Here is a 15,037-nt window from a genome sequence, read left to right as displayed (position 1 = left end):
ATGTTTTTATTTAATTTCATGTCAAAGCTCTTCAGGATTCAGATTCAGACGTCCACTTTTCCACCGGTGACCCTGCGAATCGAGATGTAGAATAAACTTACGTCCATGTTGGTGAATCTGGAAGATTTTCTCCATTTTTCTGGTCCAGACTTTCTGGAATCCTCTCTGAGGATGGAAAGATGTCGGAGCTGCTTGTTGTTTCAGACGTAAACAATGTGTTTATGATAATCAGCTGAGCTCAGATTTTATTATGTTAAATAAACAAAATGTTTAAATGAACAAAAAGTTCTGGACTCATCATAACCTCAGTTATTAAAAAGATCATTTCATTTATTTTGATTATGTTTTACTTTAATCTAATTATCAAATATTTATTAATATTTATTATTATTATTATTATTATTAATAACCCATAAAGACCAAACTCATGTAAAACTGATCAGATGAGTACATTTCTTAGATGAGGTCCTTTCAACAAAATGTAAAATAAAAAAAAAAACAACATTTTATGGATATTTAATATTTTAATCACCATGTGACATGTCTACAGTGTAATATTCTGTGTTCTGGCGTCCGCTACAGCCAGAAAGAATCTGCTTGTGTTCAACATCTCGGACTGGAAATTAATGCCAAATGTGTGCATCATATATGTCACGCTGGGTTCTTATGGGTTAAAATGATCATGGCAATAATAATGAGGATAAAAACAATTGTGATAAAAATGTATAATAATTTTAACACTGAAAAAAACAAATAATTATTAGAGCCATTTAAAGTTATGTTTATTTTGTATGTTTTATTACATAACATTCTGATGGAACCATTTTTTATTGTTATAAGTAATGTATTATTTATCCTGCTATGGAAAATTTTGCTAGGTTTTGTATAGTTTTAATACTATTTTTGTCTTTATATGTTTTAGTTAAATTGTTATTTTAAGCTCCTTTTAACGTCCTGCATTAGGACCATGGAGAGAGAGCGCTGCAGTGCGCATGTTCAGTGGTTTTATAAACGAGGAGCTACAGTTTTTCTGACCGTAAATAGAGGAAAATATCTTTGTTTATATTTTGTTTGTTAGAGTAGTTGCTGTAGTTTTGTAGACGCAACACGTAAGTTTTTTTTTGTTTTTTTTTAAATTATTGCTTGTTTAATAAACGGAGATAAATTTTGTATCCATTTGCTTCGTTTTTGTCACGAGTCAGAAACCTCACGTCCTGCAAGAGTGACCAGAACAGGTTCTATCATGTTTACGTTACATTACCACTACAATATTAATAATCATAATAATAATGACTGAGATGATTATGACAAAAAATTTATAATTCCGTAAATGATTATAATAATCATGTTGATGTTGTATTAATAGTAATAGTAACCCATGAACTGTAACTAAATAATTACAATAATAATTTACTATAATATTTATGACAATAATTATGATAATAATCATTCATTCATTTTCTGAACCGCTTAATCCAATTCAGGGTCGCGGGGAAGCTGGAGCCTATCCCAGCCGGCTTTGGGCGACAGGCAGGGTACACCCTGGACAGCTCGCCAGTCCATCGCAGGGCCACACAGAGAGACGAACAACCACTCACACACACACACACACACATTCCTAGGGGCAATTTAGAGTAACCAGTTAACCTAACATCATGTCTTTGGATGGTGGGAGGAAGCCGGAGAACTCGGAGAGAACCCACGCATACACGGGGAGAACATGCAAACTCCACACAGAAAGGCCACTGACCGAACCCCTCCCCAGCCAAGGATCGAACCAGTGACTTCTTGCTGTGAGGCCACAGTGCTAACAACTATTCCACAGTGATATAATAATAATATCATATAATAATATAATAATAATTCTTATTGTTCTGATTATAAAAAAAGAAGAATGATGGTAGTTAAAAAAGGACTTTAATCTCAATGTCATCTCAAGTTTTTTTATTATTATATTTAATTACTATAAACTCTACTATAAATACTTTATATAATTATTTTCACTTTTAGAATATTTTACACAAATTATCATGTCCATCAACACGTCTGGCTGCATGTATGTGCAGAACACACACGTCACGCTGCATGTATGTGCAGAACACACACGTCACGCTGCATGTATGTGCAGAACACACACGTCATGCTGCATGTATGTGCAGAACACACACATCACGCTGCATGTATGTGCAGAACACACACGTCTGGCTGCATGTATGTGCAGAACACACACGTCATGCTGCATGTATGTGCAGAACACACACGTCATGCTGCATGTATGTGCAGAACACACACATCACGCTGCATGTATGTGCAGAACACACACGTCATGCTGCATGTATGTGCAGAACACACACGTCATGCTGCATGTATGTGCAGAACACACACGTCATGCTGCATGTATGTGCAGAAAACACATGTCTGGCTGCATGTATGTGCAGAAAACACACGTCTGGCTGCATGTATGTGCAGAAAACACACGTCTGGCTGCATGTATGTGCAGAACACACACGTCACGCTGCATGTATGTGCAGAACACACACGTCACGCTGCATGTATGTGCAGAACACACACGTCACGCTGCATGTATGTGCAGAACACACACGTCACGCTGCATGTATGTGCAGAACACACACATCACGCTGCATGTATGTGCAGAACACACACGTCATGCTGCATGTATGTGCAGAACACACACGTCATGCTGCATGTATGTGCAGAACACACACGTCTGGCTGCATGTATGTGCAGAACACACACGTCACGCTGCATGTATGTGCAGAACACACACGTCATGCTGCATGTATGTGCAGAACACACACGTCATGCTGCATGTATGTGCAGAACACACACATCATGCTGCATGTATGTGCAGACACACACATCACGCTGCATGTATGTGCAGAACACACACATCACGCTGCATGTATGTGCAGAACACACGTCATGCTGCATGTATGTGCAGAACACACACATCACGCTGCATGTATGTGCAGAACACACACGTCACGCTGCATGTATGTGCAGAACACACACGTCACGCTGCATGTATGTGCAGAACACACACGTCACGCTGCATGTATGTGCAGAACACACACATCACGCTGCATGTATGTGCAGAACACACACGTCACGCTGCATGTATGTGCAGAACACACACGTCATGCTGCATGTATGTGCAGAACACACACGTCATGCTGCATGTATGTGCAGAACACACATCACGCTGCATGTATGTGCAGAACACACACGTCATGCTGCATGTATGTGCAGAAAACACACGTCATGCTGCATGTATGTGCAGAACACACACGTCATGCTGCATGTATGTGCAGAACACACACGTCATGCTGCATGTATGTGCAGAAAACACACGTCATGCTGCATGTATGTGCAGAACACACACGTCATGCTGCATGTATGTGCAGAACACACACGTCATGCTGCATGTATGTGCAGAACACACACGTCATGCTGCATGTATGTGCAGAAAACACACGTCATGCTGCATGTATGTGCAGAACACACACGTATGGCTGCATGTATGTGCAGAAAACACACGTCATGCTGCATGTATGTGCAGAACACACACATCACGCTGCATGTATGTGCAGAACACACACATCACGCTGCATGTATGTGCAGAACACACACATCACGCTGCATGTATGTGCAGAACACACACGTATGGCTGCATGTATGTGCAGAAAACACACGTCATGCTGCATGTATGTGCAGAACACACACATCACGCTGCATGTATGTGCAGAACACACACATCACGCTGCATGTATGTGCAGAACACACACATCACGCTGCATGTATGTGCAGAACACACACATCACGCTGCATGTATGTGCAGAACACACACATGCATGTATGTGCCCCTCCAGCTCCAGCAGCAGCCAGCGGAGGCTTTTCCTTAAACAGCTGCTGGTCGCTGGAGTCCCTGCAGGGAAGTCTGGATCCTCTGAGCTGCGGCAGACCGTTGGCGCCATCATGTGGTCGGAAGCTCTGGTTGTTCTTCCGGGATGAAGCAGCTGTGAAACATGGAATGATGGGAACAGAAAGCTGGAAGAGCAGCAAGTTTCAGTCCAAAGAGCTGCTGATGTTTGCTGCTTCAGATCAACACAAGTCCTGAGGTTCAGTTTAACCTGCAGGAGTTTCGTCCTGACGTTCGTCATCAGTCACTAAAAGTTTCATTCGTTCATGATTTAGTGAATAAAAACCACGGGAAGAGTTCAGTAAACACATCTTCATATCTGGACATAAAACTCTTTCATTTCTCTTCCAACTAAACACAATCAGCAGCAGTTAGCTGCTGAAGCTAAACACGATCAGTGTGTGGAACATCTGTGTCTTCTTGCTTCTACAGGACGATCAATAGCTGATGATCAGTGACACCATTGATTGATTGAGATCGTTTTTGTCAGTGACTTGTTTCTGGCTGCAAGTCCAGGTCGGTACGAGCCATTTTTTAGTGTTTCAGTTCTGTAAAACCTGATCGCTGTTGTGTTTCCATGGCAACCACACCCTTATGGCCTCAACACCAATATTCTGAAATTTTCCTCCTAATAATTTGCACAGAAATATTTTTATGTCAGCGGGAACGTTCACATCAGCGAGGAAAGTTTTATTTTCCTCCAACTATTCTATTCTATTCTATTATATTCTATTCTATTATATTCTACAGTCATTTAGCAGATGCTTTCATCCAAAGCGACTTACATCTGAGTGAGAACAACACTGGTGGACTGTCCAGTTGGACGCAGATCCTTCCATGAAGTGCTACAGGCTTTTTTGTTTGTTTGTTTGTTTTTTGTTTACTCCCTTCCCACCCCACAATATTCTCTATGTTACAATACAAAGAATTAATACCATAAAGTTTGTTGCAAAGAACTGGGCTAAGTTCTCCAACTTTCCAACAAATACAGCTAAACTAAGTGTTGAAGTTCTCCTTGAAGAGCTGAGTCTTCAGCTGGGTCTTAAAAGTAGACAGGGACTCTGCAGAGCGGACAGAGTTTGGGAGATCATTCCACCATCGTGGAACAACAGAGAAAAAGAGTCTGGCTGGTGATTTAGTCCCACGTTGTGGTGGTAACATGAGGCGTCTTTCACTGGTGGAACGTAGCTGTGGAGAGGGAGTGTAGGCCTGGATTAGGGAGTGAAGGTAGACGGGAGCCGTTTGAGTTATTGTTTTGTAAACCTCTAAATTTGATGCGTTCTGCAACCGGAAGCCAGTGAAGGGCGATTAGCAGCGGAGTGACATGAGCCCGTTTGGTTTGGTTGAAAACCAAACCAAACAGATGTTCTGGATCATCTGCAGAGGTTTAACCAGCATGCAGGCAGACCTGCCAGGAGGGAACTGCAGTAATCGATGCGTAAGATGACCAGAGCCTGAACCAACAGCTGAGTCGTGTGTTCTGTCAGGTACGTCTGATTCTCTTGATGTTGTAGAGAGTATATCGGCAACTGCAGATTTTTTTTTTAAAAATTCACATCGGACAGATAAACAATCAACCAATCAGAGAAGGCGTGTTGACAAGGTCGCCAGAGACGGTCACGAGCTTTGTCACTGCTGCTTCATTCAGACTTGGTATCACCATGGCAACCATGGCTGAGCATCTTATTGTCTGATTGTTCTCTATTTCTCCAAGCTACCAGTTAGCTGCCAAACCAGTTATCAGCTGCCAAAGCAGTTATCAGCTGAATCCGTTAGCCGCTGAAGCTACCAGCTAGCTGCCAAAGCAGTTAGCTGCTGATTCCGTTAGCCGCTGAAGCTACCAGCTAGCCGCCAAAGCAGTTAGCTGCCAAAGCAGTTAGCTGCCAAAGCAGTTAGCTGCTGAAGCCGTTAGCTGCTGAAGCAGTTAGCTGCTGAAGCTAGCAGTGAGCTGCTGAAGCTGTTAGCCGCTGAAGCAGTTAGCTGCTGAAGCTAGCAGTGAGCTGCTGAAGCTGTTAGCCGCTGAAGCAGTTAGCTGCTGAAGCAGTTATCTGCTAAAGCTAGCAGTTAGCCGCTGAAGCCGTTAGCTGCTAACAATCTCCCCACCAGAGGGAGGACCCTGACATACTGTCAGCTGATTGGTGGGCAGATTCATGACTACCTGTGTGAATCAGCAATAAGAACAAAACTGGAACAGGATTTATAGTTGTTTAAAGCCAGAAGATGAGATAAAGGACAAAAATCTGCTGGTTGCCATAGAAACAGAACATAGATCAAGGTTTACTGAACCAAACTGGCCTGTACCGACCTGGGCCCACTGGTGGAGACTTCAGCAATCAACTGGAGCTGTCCATCGGTCTGGGAACGTTGTAAGATCTGCAGTCCATCATCCTGTACACAGACAGATTCAGGAGTGAACGGACCAGCAGGACGTCTCAGCAGGACATCCCAGCAAGCTCAGACCAAAGTAGATCTCCATTTCAGACTCTCCAGTTAGAAACAAACTGACCCAGTATGGCTTGTTGGGAGGTGTTGCAGGACATGGCAGCACGGTGCATGTTGGCAAAGCTGCATCTGGACAAACCACAAGATCTGTGGAACAAAGTTTGGTCCTTAAACTCCTCACAGCAGCTGTCCGGCTGGAAAAGCTGCAGTCGTTGAGCGGAGCATGACTTAGATCTGTCTGAAAGTGTCTCCTGCAGCAGGACGATGATCCCAATCGCAGCAGCAGGATTTTAATCAGGAAAGTTACCTGTCATGTTGGATTTGCTGAACCCTGAGAGCCGCTTTCAACCAGGTAACTGTAGGTGGAACTGTAGGAAACACGACATCTTTTCCTGCCCTGCAGCTTCATCCATCTTGTACCTGTTGTCAGCTGAAGCTTCTGAGCTGCTTCATCTGAACCCTGCTGGTGTTTTACTGTCATATGTATTGGGTTATTGGTTTCCAGCAGCTCGGAGTGCATCTTTCTGAGCGTTGCTGAGCTCTCTGCAGTGAATAACAAACAAGGGTCATGTTTGACTTTCTACACGTCTTCATGGCCGGAGTGTGAACCATCAGCAGCTCAGCATTTGTCCAGACTCAGATTCTTGGCATGTCTTCCTCCTGGTAAAAATAACCACCAACCCCCCAGCTCCATTACAAGCCCACTCTGGGGGGGTCTCACACCCACTTCAGTTGTTGCTGCAGCCTGTTGATGTGCAGCAGCAGGAGGGAGCCGAGCCCTGATTTGTGTTGTATCACCCGGACGGTTCTGCATCTCTTCAGATCTGTTCTTACACACCATGCTGAATGGGGGCTGAAATGCCCCCTGCAAAACCTGCCATCATGTCTAACTCTAGTTTCCGCGGTTACCGCACTATCTCGCAGCACCTGAACGACCTGAAGAAAGAGAACTTCAGCCTGAAGCTCAGGATCTACTTCCTGGAGGAGAAGATCCAGCAGAAGTTTGAGGAGAGCGGCGATGATGTGCACAGGAGGGTGAGTGACGGAGAAACAATGCTTTTCTGGAGATTTATTTTGTGCAGAGCATCATGTTTGTGTCTCTTTAAGCTGATTCAGACCGTAGCTTAGTTGCCTCCTTTGTTCTGCTTCAGATGGGAGCTGCACTTGTGCAGAATGATGTTTATAAGATGCAGCTTGGACGTGTCCAGCAGAGGACAATGAGGCTGCACGTACAGCATCCTTCATTTAGGTCAAACCGAAGTAAAAAATTAAGAAGTGCATTAAAAAGTACTGCAAATTAATTCTGCAAATGCTGCTTTTCCTTTCCACCTGGTTTGATATGAAAAACAGGCTGTGATGTTTAACACAGATCACAGTGAAATCCACCAGTCATGTGCTTCATGTTCTTCCTGCTTTGTTCATTTGTCTCTCACACTAACTAGTATGAAAAGCAAAAAGCTGGAAAAGTAAACAAAAGTGATCAGAAACATCTGCAGGAGCTTTTGATAACTAATTAGATAAAATGGAAACAGATCAGACAGATGGACAGAGCTTCACAAATACGAGAAGAAACTGACTCTAAAAGATGTGGGAAAAATGTCCCTGAGACTGTGGAGATCCCGCCATCTACAGCATTTAAAATAATCTGAAGAGTCAGAGACTTAAAGGAATCCCTGTATGCACGGGACATAAGAAGGGATGCTACATAATGCTAAACATCACCCTGGAATAACTTTCTACAGACGTGTTGCTGCGATGAGATTCACAGTCAGCTCATATTTTCCATGAAACTATAAAATGTCTGCCGGGGGTTTGTTGTGCACCACCATGCAACTATGATAAATGTCTGAAAAGATGTTCTGGGAACTGCATGCAGAGTTGTCAAACAGAGTTTACCTCTCTTGGGAATAAAGTATCTGCATCTCTTCTTAGAATGAATCCGGTTTAGTGAATTACCTAATGGATGGCTATTCAGGGCTCATCCAGAGGAGGCGGGGCCACGTGTCCAGGGCTTTAATAAAAACTATAAAATCTGAATGGAAAACGTAGAAAAACTTGAAGAACAGATGGTTTGAGCAGAAACTCTGCAACACTTGCAAAGCAAAGTCCCAGTTTTCACTGGAAACTGATTGAAACACATATTGTTAGCCTGTTAGCATACTCACCTAAGTCATCATTTAAGGTTTTATAGGGAAGGATGCACAACTGGATGTCATATTTAGGCTAAATATTAGATATTTAGCCTAAATGTCATATTTAGGCTAAATATCTAATATTCAGCCTAAATATCTCATATTCAGCCTAATTATGACTGAGGCAGGTTTGCTCGGAGGCTAATGATAGAAGCTTCTCCTACTGTAAGTGACCTGTGCTCCAGCCAACTGACCCACATTGATGTTTATGTGGAAGCATGATTCATGCTGTTTGCATGCACACGTGCACACCTGTGACCGGCTGCTTTTAGGGATGAAGTTCACCGTGGCAACGCTGACCTGTAAATCCACCCTGAGGCAGAGAATGTGCATGTGAGCAGACCGTCAGCCAGTTCAGTCCAGTTTGTTGCTACAGTCAGAGCCAACAGTTAAAAGTAGACGTGTTGCTGGACGCTGGGGGGGTTATATTACACCGGGGGGGGGGGGGTGTTGGAGACAGAAACAACAGGTGTTTCCACCCCTTCCAGCTATTTATAGCGCTTCTAGAGATCCAGGTCAGCACGTGAAACATGAGGGCTGCTTTTGTTGGGGGACGTTATCAAAATAAACTTTATCATAATTTAATAGCAACAACGTTGGATGAACAAATGCAATAATCTGGATTTATGTTGCATCGTTGTGTCACTTCAACAGTCTCACTTTTCCAGACTTCTGCTACAAGTTAAAAGAGAATTTTTTTATTTACACACATGTGCTGAAATGTTGATGTAAATACTTTCACAGCTGCTGTCAGCAAACAAACAAACATGGTTTTCTGTGGCTGAGAAATCTTGTGATGCTGAAATATTCTAACTGATGACAGAAGAAGATTATGGAGGAGTTTATGTAAGAAAATGTGCGGTGATAGATGCCAACAGGAGCGACTGCAGACTTATCACTGACGTTACTGTTTTCAGACAATGTTTTCATTTCTATTGAGCAGTCAGACAGAAAAAGGAGGAAGCAGGAAAGTTGGTTTGGTTGGCAGGAAGAGTTGAGTGTCATCTGCATAACGGTGAACATCATTATTATAAATTTACAGGAGCTCCAGAACGGATCTCTGGGAAACACCACTGGTTACTGGAGAGGGTTTTAACTTAACATTTTGTCATTTAAGATGTGAAACATAAATAACTAATTTGAAATAAAAAATAATAACTTAAAAATGTCAATATTTATATTTACATGATATATACAAAAAAGAATCCCTATCCATTAAACTGATACAATATCTTATCATGACCAAAGTGATGATTTACACCTAGTTCTTAAGTCAGTGCATCCACTAGGGGGCAGTACTGAGTTCAGAGTTCACCTCCTCATTCTGACTAACTGGTGTAAAACTGTCCAAAAACACCAGAACAAGAAGAAAATTGTGAATTTTTATTGCAGTTCTCAACTTTTTCTCCTAAACTCCTTCAGGCGCTTTTTATTTGGTGGTTTTTCATCCTCTTCCTGTTCCTCTTCTTCTTCTCTGGTTTTGTTCTTTTCTGTGGTTGCAACACTGCCCCCGGTTATTTCTGGTAGTATTGCTCTGATTTCTGCATCAATTGACGGATAGCTAAGCTCCCCGAGAACGGACCAAATCACACGCAAAACCAACGCAGGAGACGGGCGAAACTGTCCGTCCATCTGCGTATCTCCTCTCTACATCTCTTTTTGGTCTGTTTCCTGCTCATAAACTCCGGTTAAACCGTGACCATGAACGCATTCTATCTGATTCAACCTGCAGCTCTTGATGCTTTCGTTAATCACTCTCTTGCAGAATATTGAGTTGAAGGTTGAAGTTGAAAGTCTAAAAAAGGAGCTGGAGGAGAAGCAGGAGCTTCTGGACAAAGCCATGTAAGTAAGATTCAGATTTCCATCACACCCCTCCTGACCCTACAGCTCGTCACCTGTCTCTGGACTCTGTATTTTTTACTCTCCTGAACGTCGTTTCAGCTGATTGTGATGCTCAGATTTGCTGAAATACCTGAAGCGAAACTTGACAGAACCATAAAAACACACCTTTAATCGCAAGTTTGGTTGTTTCCCATTGAGTTCAGCAGGATCCTGCAGCTTCTCATCACATTGTTGTCTACATGTTATCTGACTGTTGTCTGACTGTTGTTTGACTGGTGTCTGTTCTCTGACTGTTGTCTGACTGTTGTTCAATCTGACTGTTGTCTGACTGTTGTCTGACTGTTGTTCCATCTGACTGTTGTCTGACTGTTGTTCCATCTGACTGTTGTCTGACTGTTGTTCCATCTGACTGTTGTGTGACTGTCGTCTGACTGTTGTTCCATCTGACTGTCGTCTGACTGTTGTTCCATCTGACTGTTGTCTGACTGTTGTTCCATCTGACTGTTGTCTGACTGTTGTTCCATCTGACTGTTGTCTGACTGTTGTTCCATCTGACTGTTGTGTGACTGTCGTCTGACTGTTGTTCCATCTGACTGTTGTCTGACTGTTGTTCCATCTGACTGTTGTGTGACTGTTGTCTGACTGTTGTTCCATCTGACTGTTGTCTGACTGTTGTTCCATCTGACTGTTGTCTGACTGTTGTTCCATCTGACTGTTGTGTGACTGTCGTCTGACTGTTGTTCCATCTGACTGTTGTCTGACTGTTGTTCCATCTGACTGTTGTGTGACTGTCGTCTGACTGTTGTTCCATCTGACTGTCGTCTGACTGTTGTTCCATCTGACTGTTGTGTGACTGTTGTCTGACTGTTGTTCCATCTGACTGTTGTCTGACTGTTGTTCCATCTGACTGTTGTGTGACTGTCGTCTGACTGTTGTTCCATCTGACTGTTGTGTGACTGTCGTCTGACTGTTGTCTGTTTTCTGACTGTTGTCATTTGTCCGACTGTTGTCAGTTATCTTACAGTTGTCTGACTGTCGTCTGACTGTTGTCTGTTATCTGACTGTTGTCTGGCTGTTGTCTGTTGTCTGACTGTTGTCTGTTATCTGACTGTCGTCTGACTGTCGTCTGTTGTCTGACTGTTGTCTGTTATCTGTCGTCTGACTGTCGTCTGTTGTCTGACTGTCGTCTGTTATCTGACTGTTGTCTGGCTGTTGTCTGTTGTCTGACTGTTGTCTGTTTTCTGACTGTCGTCTGACTGTCGTCTGTTGTCTGACTGTTGTCTGTTTTTAACTGTTTTCTGACTGTTGTCTGTTATCTGACTGTTGTCTGTTTTCAGACTGTTGTCTGACTGTCGTCTGTTGTCTGACTGTTGTCTGACTGTCGTCTGTTTTCTGACTGTTGTCTGTTTTCTGACTGTTGTCATTTATCTGACTGTCGTCTGACTGTTGTCTGACTGTTGTCTGTTTTCTGACTGTTGTCTGTTATCTGACTGTTGTCTGACTGTCGTCTGTTTTCTGACTGTTGTCTGTTTTCTGACTGTTGTCTGTTATCTGACTGTTGTCTGTTATCTGACTGTCGTCTGACTGTTGTCTGTTATCTGACTGTTGTCTGACTGTTATCTGACTGTTGTCTGTTATCTGACTGTCGTCTGACTGTTGTCTGTTATCTGACTGTTGTCTGACTGTTATCTGACTGTTGTCTGTTATCTGACTGTCATCTGACTGTCGTCTGACTGTTATCTGACTGTTGTCTGTTATCTGACTGTCGTCTGACTGTTGTCTGTTATCTGACTGTTGTCTGACTGTTATCTGACTGTTGTCTGTTATCTGACTGTCGTCTGACTGTTGTCTGTTATCTGACTGTCGTCTGACTGTTATCTGACTGTTGTCTGTTATCTGACTGTCGTCTGACTGTTGTCTGGCTGTTGTCTGTTGTCTGACTGTTGTCTGTTATCTGACTGTTGTCTGACTGTCGTCTGTTTTCTGACTGTTGTCTGTTTTCAGACTGTCGTCTGACTGTTGTCTGTTTTCTGACTGTTGTCTGTTTTTAACTGTTTTCTGTTATCTGACTGTCGTCTGACTGTCGTCTGTTGTCTGACTGTTGTCTGTTGTCTGACTGTCGTCTGTTTTCTGACTGTTGTCTGTTATCTGACTGTTGTCTGACTGTTGTCTGTTTTCTGACTGTTGTCTGTTATCTGACTGTTGTCTGACTGTTGTCTGTTTTTAACTGTTTTCTGACTGTTGTCTGTTATCTGACTGTTGTCTGACTGTCGTCTGTTTTCTGACTGTTGTCTGTTTTCTGACTGTTGTCTGACTGTTGTCTGTTTTTAACTGTTTTCTGACTGTTGTCTGTTATCTGACTGTCGTCTGTTGTCTGACTGTTGTCTGTTTTCTGACTGTTGTCTGACTGTTGTCTGTTTTTAACTGTTTTCTGACTGTTGTCTGTTATCTGACTGTTGTCTGTTTTCTGACTGTTGTCTGTTATCTGACTGTCGTCTGACTGTTGTCTGTTTTCTGACTGTTGTCTGGCTGTTGTCTGTTGTCTGACTGTTGTCTGTTATCTGACTGTTGTCTGACTGTCGTCTGTTTTCTGACTGTTGTCTGTTTTCAGACTGTCGTCTGACTGTTGTCTGTTTTCTGACTGTTGTCTGTTTTTAACTGTTTTCTGTTATCTGACTGTTGTCTGACTGTTGTCTGTTATCTGACTGTCGTCTGTCGTCTGACTGTCGTCTGTTGTCTGACTGTTGTCTGTTGTCTGACTGTCGTCTGTTTTCTGACTGTTGTCTGTTTTCTGACTGTTGTCTGTTATCTGACTGTTGTCTGACTGTTGTCTGTTTTCTGACTGTCGTCTGTCGTCTGACTGTCGTCTGTTGTCTGACTGTTGTCTGTTGTCTGACTGTCGTCTGTTTTCTGACTGTTGTCTGTTTTCTGACTGTTGTCTGTTATCTGACTGTTGTCTGACTGTTGTCTGTTTTCTGACTGTTGTCTGTTATCTGACTGTTGTCTGACTGTTGTCTGTTTTTAACTGTTTTCTGACTGTTGTCTGTTATCTGACTGTCGTCTGACTGTCGTCTGTTTTCTGACTGTTGTCTGTTTTCTGACTGTTGTCTGACTGTTGTCTGTTATCTGACTGTCGTCTGTCGTCTGACTGTCGTCTGTTGTCTGACTGTTGTCTGTTGTCTGACTGTCGTCTGTTTTCTGACTGTTGTCTGTTTTCTGACTGTTGTCTGTTATCTGACTGTTGTCTGACTGTTGTCTGTTTTCTGACTGTTGTCTGTTATCTGACTGTTGTCTGACTGTTGTCTGTTTTTAACTGTTTTCTGACTGTTGTCTGTTATCTGACTGTCGTCTGACTGTCGTCTGTTTTCTGACTGTTGTCTGTTTTCTGACTGTTGTCTGACTGTTGTCTGTTTTTAACTGTTTTCTGACTGTTGTCTGTTATCTGACTGTCGTCTGTTGTCTGACTGTTTTCTGTTTTTAACTGTTTTCTGACTGTTGTCTGTTATCTGACTGTCGTCTGACTGTTTTCTGTTTTTAACTGTTTTCTGACTGTTGTCTGTTATCTGACTGTTGTCTGACTGTTGTCTGTTTTTAACTGTTTTCTGACTGTTGTCTGTTATCTGACTGTTGTCTGACTGTTGTCTGTTTTTAACTGTTTTCTGACTGTTGTCTGTTATCTGACTGTTGTCTGACTGTTGTCTGTTTTTAACTGTTTTCTGACTGTTGTCTGTTATCTGACTGTCGTCTGACTGTTGTCTGTTTTTAACTGTTTTCTGACTGTTGTCTGTTATCTGACTGTTGTCTGACTGTTGTCTGTTTTCTGACTGTTGTCTGTTATCTGACTGTTGTCTGACTGTTGTCTGTTTTCTGACTGTTGTCTGTTATCTGACTGTTGTCTGACTGTTTTCTGTTGTCTGGCTGTTTTCTGACTGTCATCTGTCTGTTACAACCCTGCAGATCCACTGCTGAGACCCTGTCCAATCAGAATGAAGCAGAGCTCCAGCGTCGCCTGGCGGAGCGGCAGGAGGAGATCCTTCACATGCATGAGATCCTGGAAACCAAAGTGCAGCTGCTGCAAGAGGTTCGAACTCTTGCAGAAATATTTCTGTAACGAGACAGAAACGGCAAAAAGAGACTTTTGTCTGCAGGAGGCTGAACTGGCGAGAGAGGAGGCCCAGCAGATGGCGTCGCTGGCAGACTCTGAGGCCCAGCGCCGACTGGCTCTGGAGAGGGAGATGCTGGAGAGGATGGAGGAGCGTGGAGACTCAGGAGGTCTCCACAACCTGCAAACCTCCACAGACCAAGAGAGGTGATACATCTTTACAGGAGCAGTAAAAGCATTTTATTAGAATAAAAACTGATGTTAAACCCACATCAGGTGGAGAAAGAAGCATGTCGGCTCCACCAGCTACACCTGAGACGCCTCCTCTGAGTTTACTTCAAATCAGCATCTAAAAGATTCTTAAACATGTTTAGAAAGAGGTTATTTTCTGATTTAATTTTTTAATAATTTCATATGATTTTTTCAAGTATGTTCATGAGTTTTATTCATATTTCTTTCTGTCTTTGTAAGAAATTCTTTGTGCATATGTGTCTATTAACACATGTTATATACATGTTC

General features: G+C 42.7%; 1 protein-coding gene across 1 annotated transcript in view; it reads left to right on the top strand.

The window, feature by feature from the left end:
- Positions 1-7,131: 7,131 nt before the first annotated feature.
- pde4dip (phosphodiesterase 4D interacting protein) overlaps positions 7,132-15,037 on the top strand; it is a gene marked incomplete at its 5' end in the record, with an annotated part of 75,832 nt that continues 67,926 nt past the window's right edge. The window contains 4 exons of the mRNA XM_079244918.1: positions 7,132-7,417; positions 10,340-10,416; positions 14,374-14,497; positions 14,565-14,725. Of these exons, the coding sequence (XP_079101044.1) occupies positions 7,229-7,417; positions 10,340-10,416; positions 14,374-14,497; positions 14,565-14,725 (551 nt within the window). The remainder of the gene's footprint in view (positions 7,418-10,339; positions 10,417-14,373; positions 14,498-14,564; positions 14,726-15,037) is intronic.

Source organism: Telmatherina bonti, assembly GCF_933228915.1.
Source record: "Telmatherina bonti genome assembly, chromosome: 8".
Classification (NCBI taxonomy): Eukaryota; Metazoa; Chordata; class Actinopteri; order Atheriniformes; family Telmatherinidae; genus Telmatherina; species Telmatherina bonti.
Note: the sequence above shows the minus strand (reverse complement) of the source record. Positions and strands in the feature narration are given on the sequence as shown.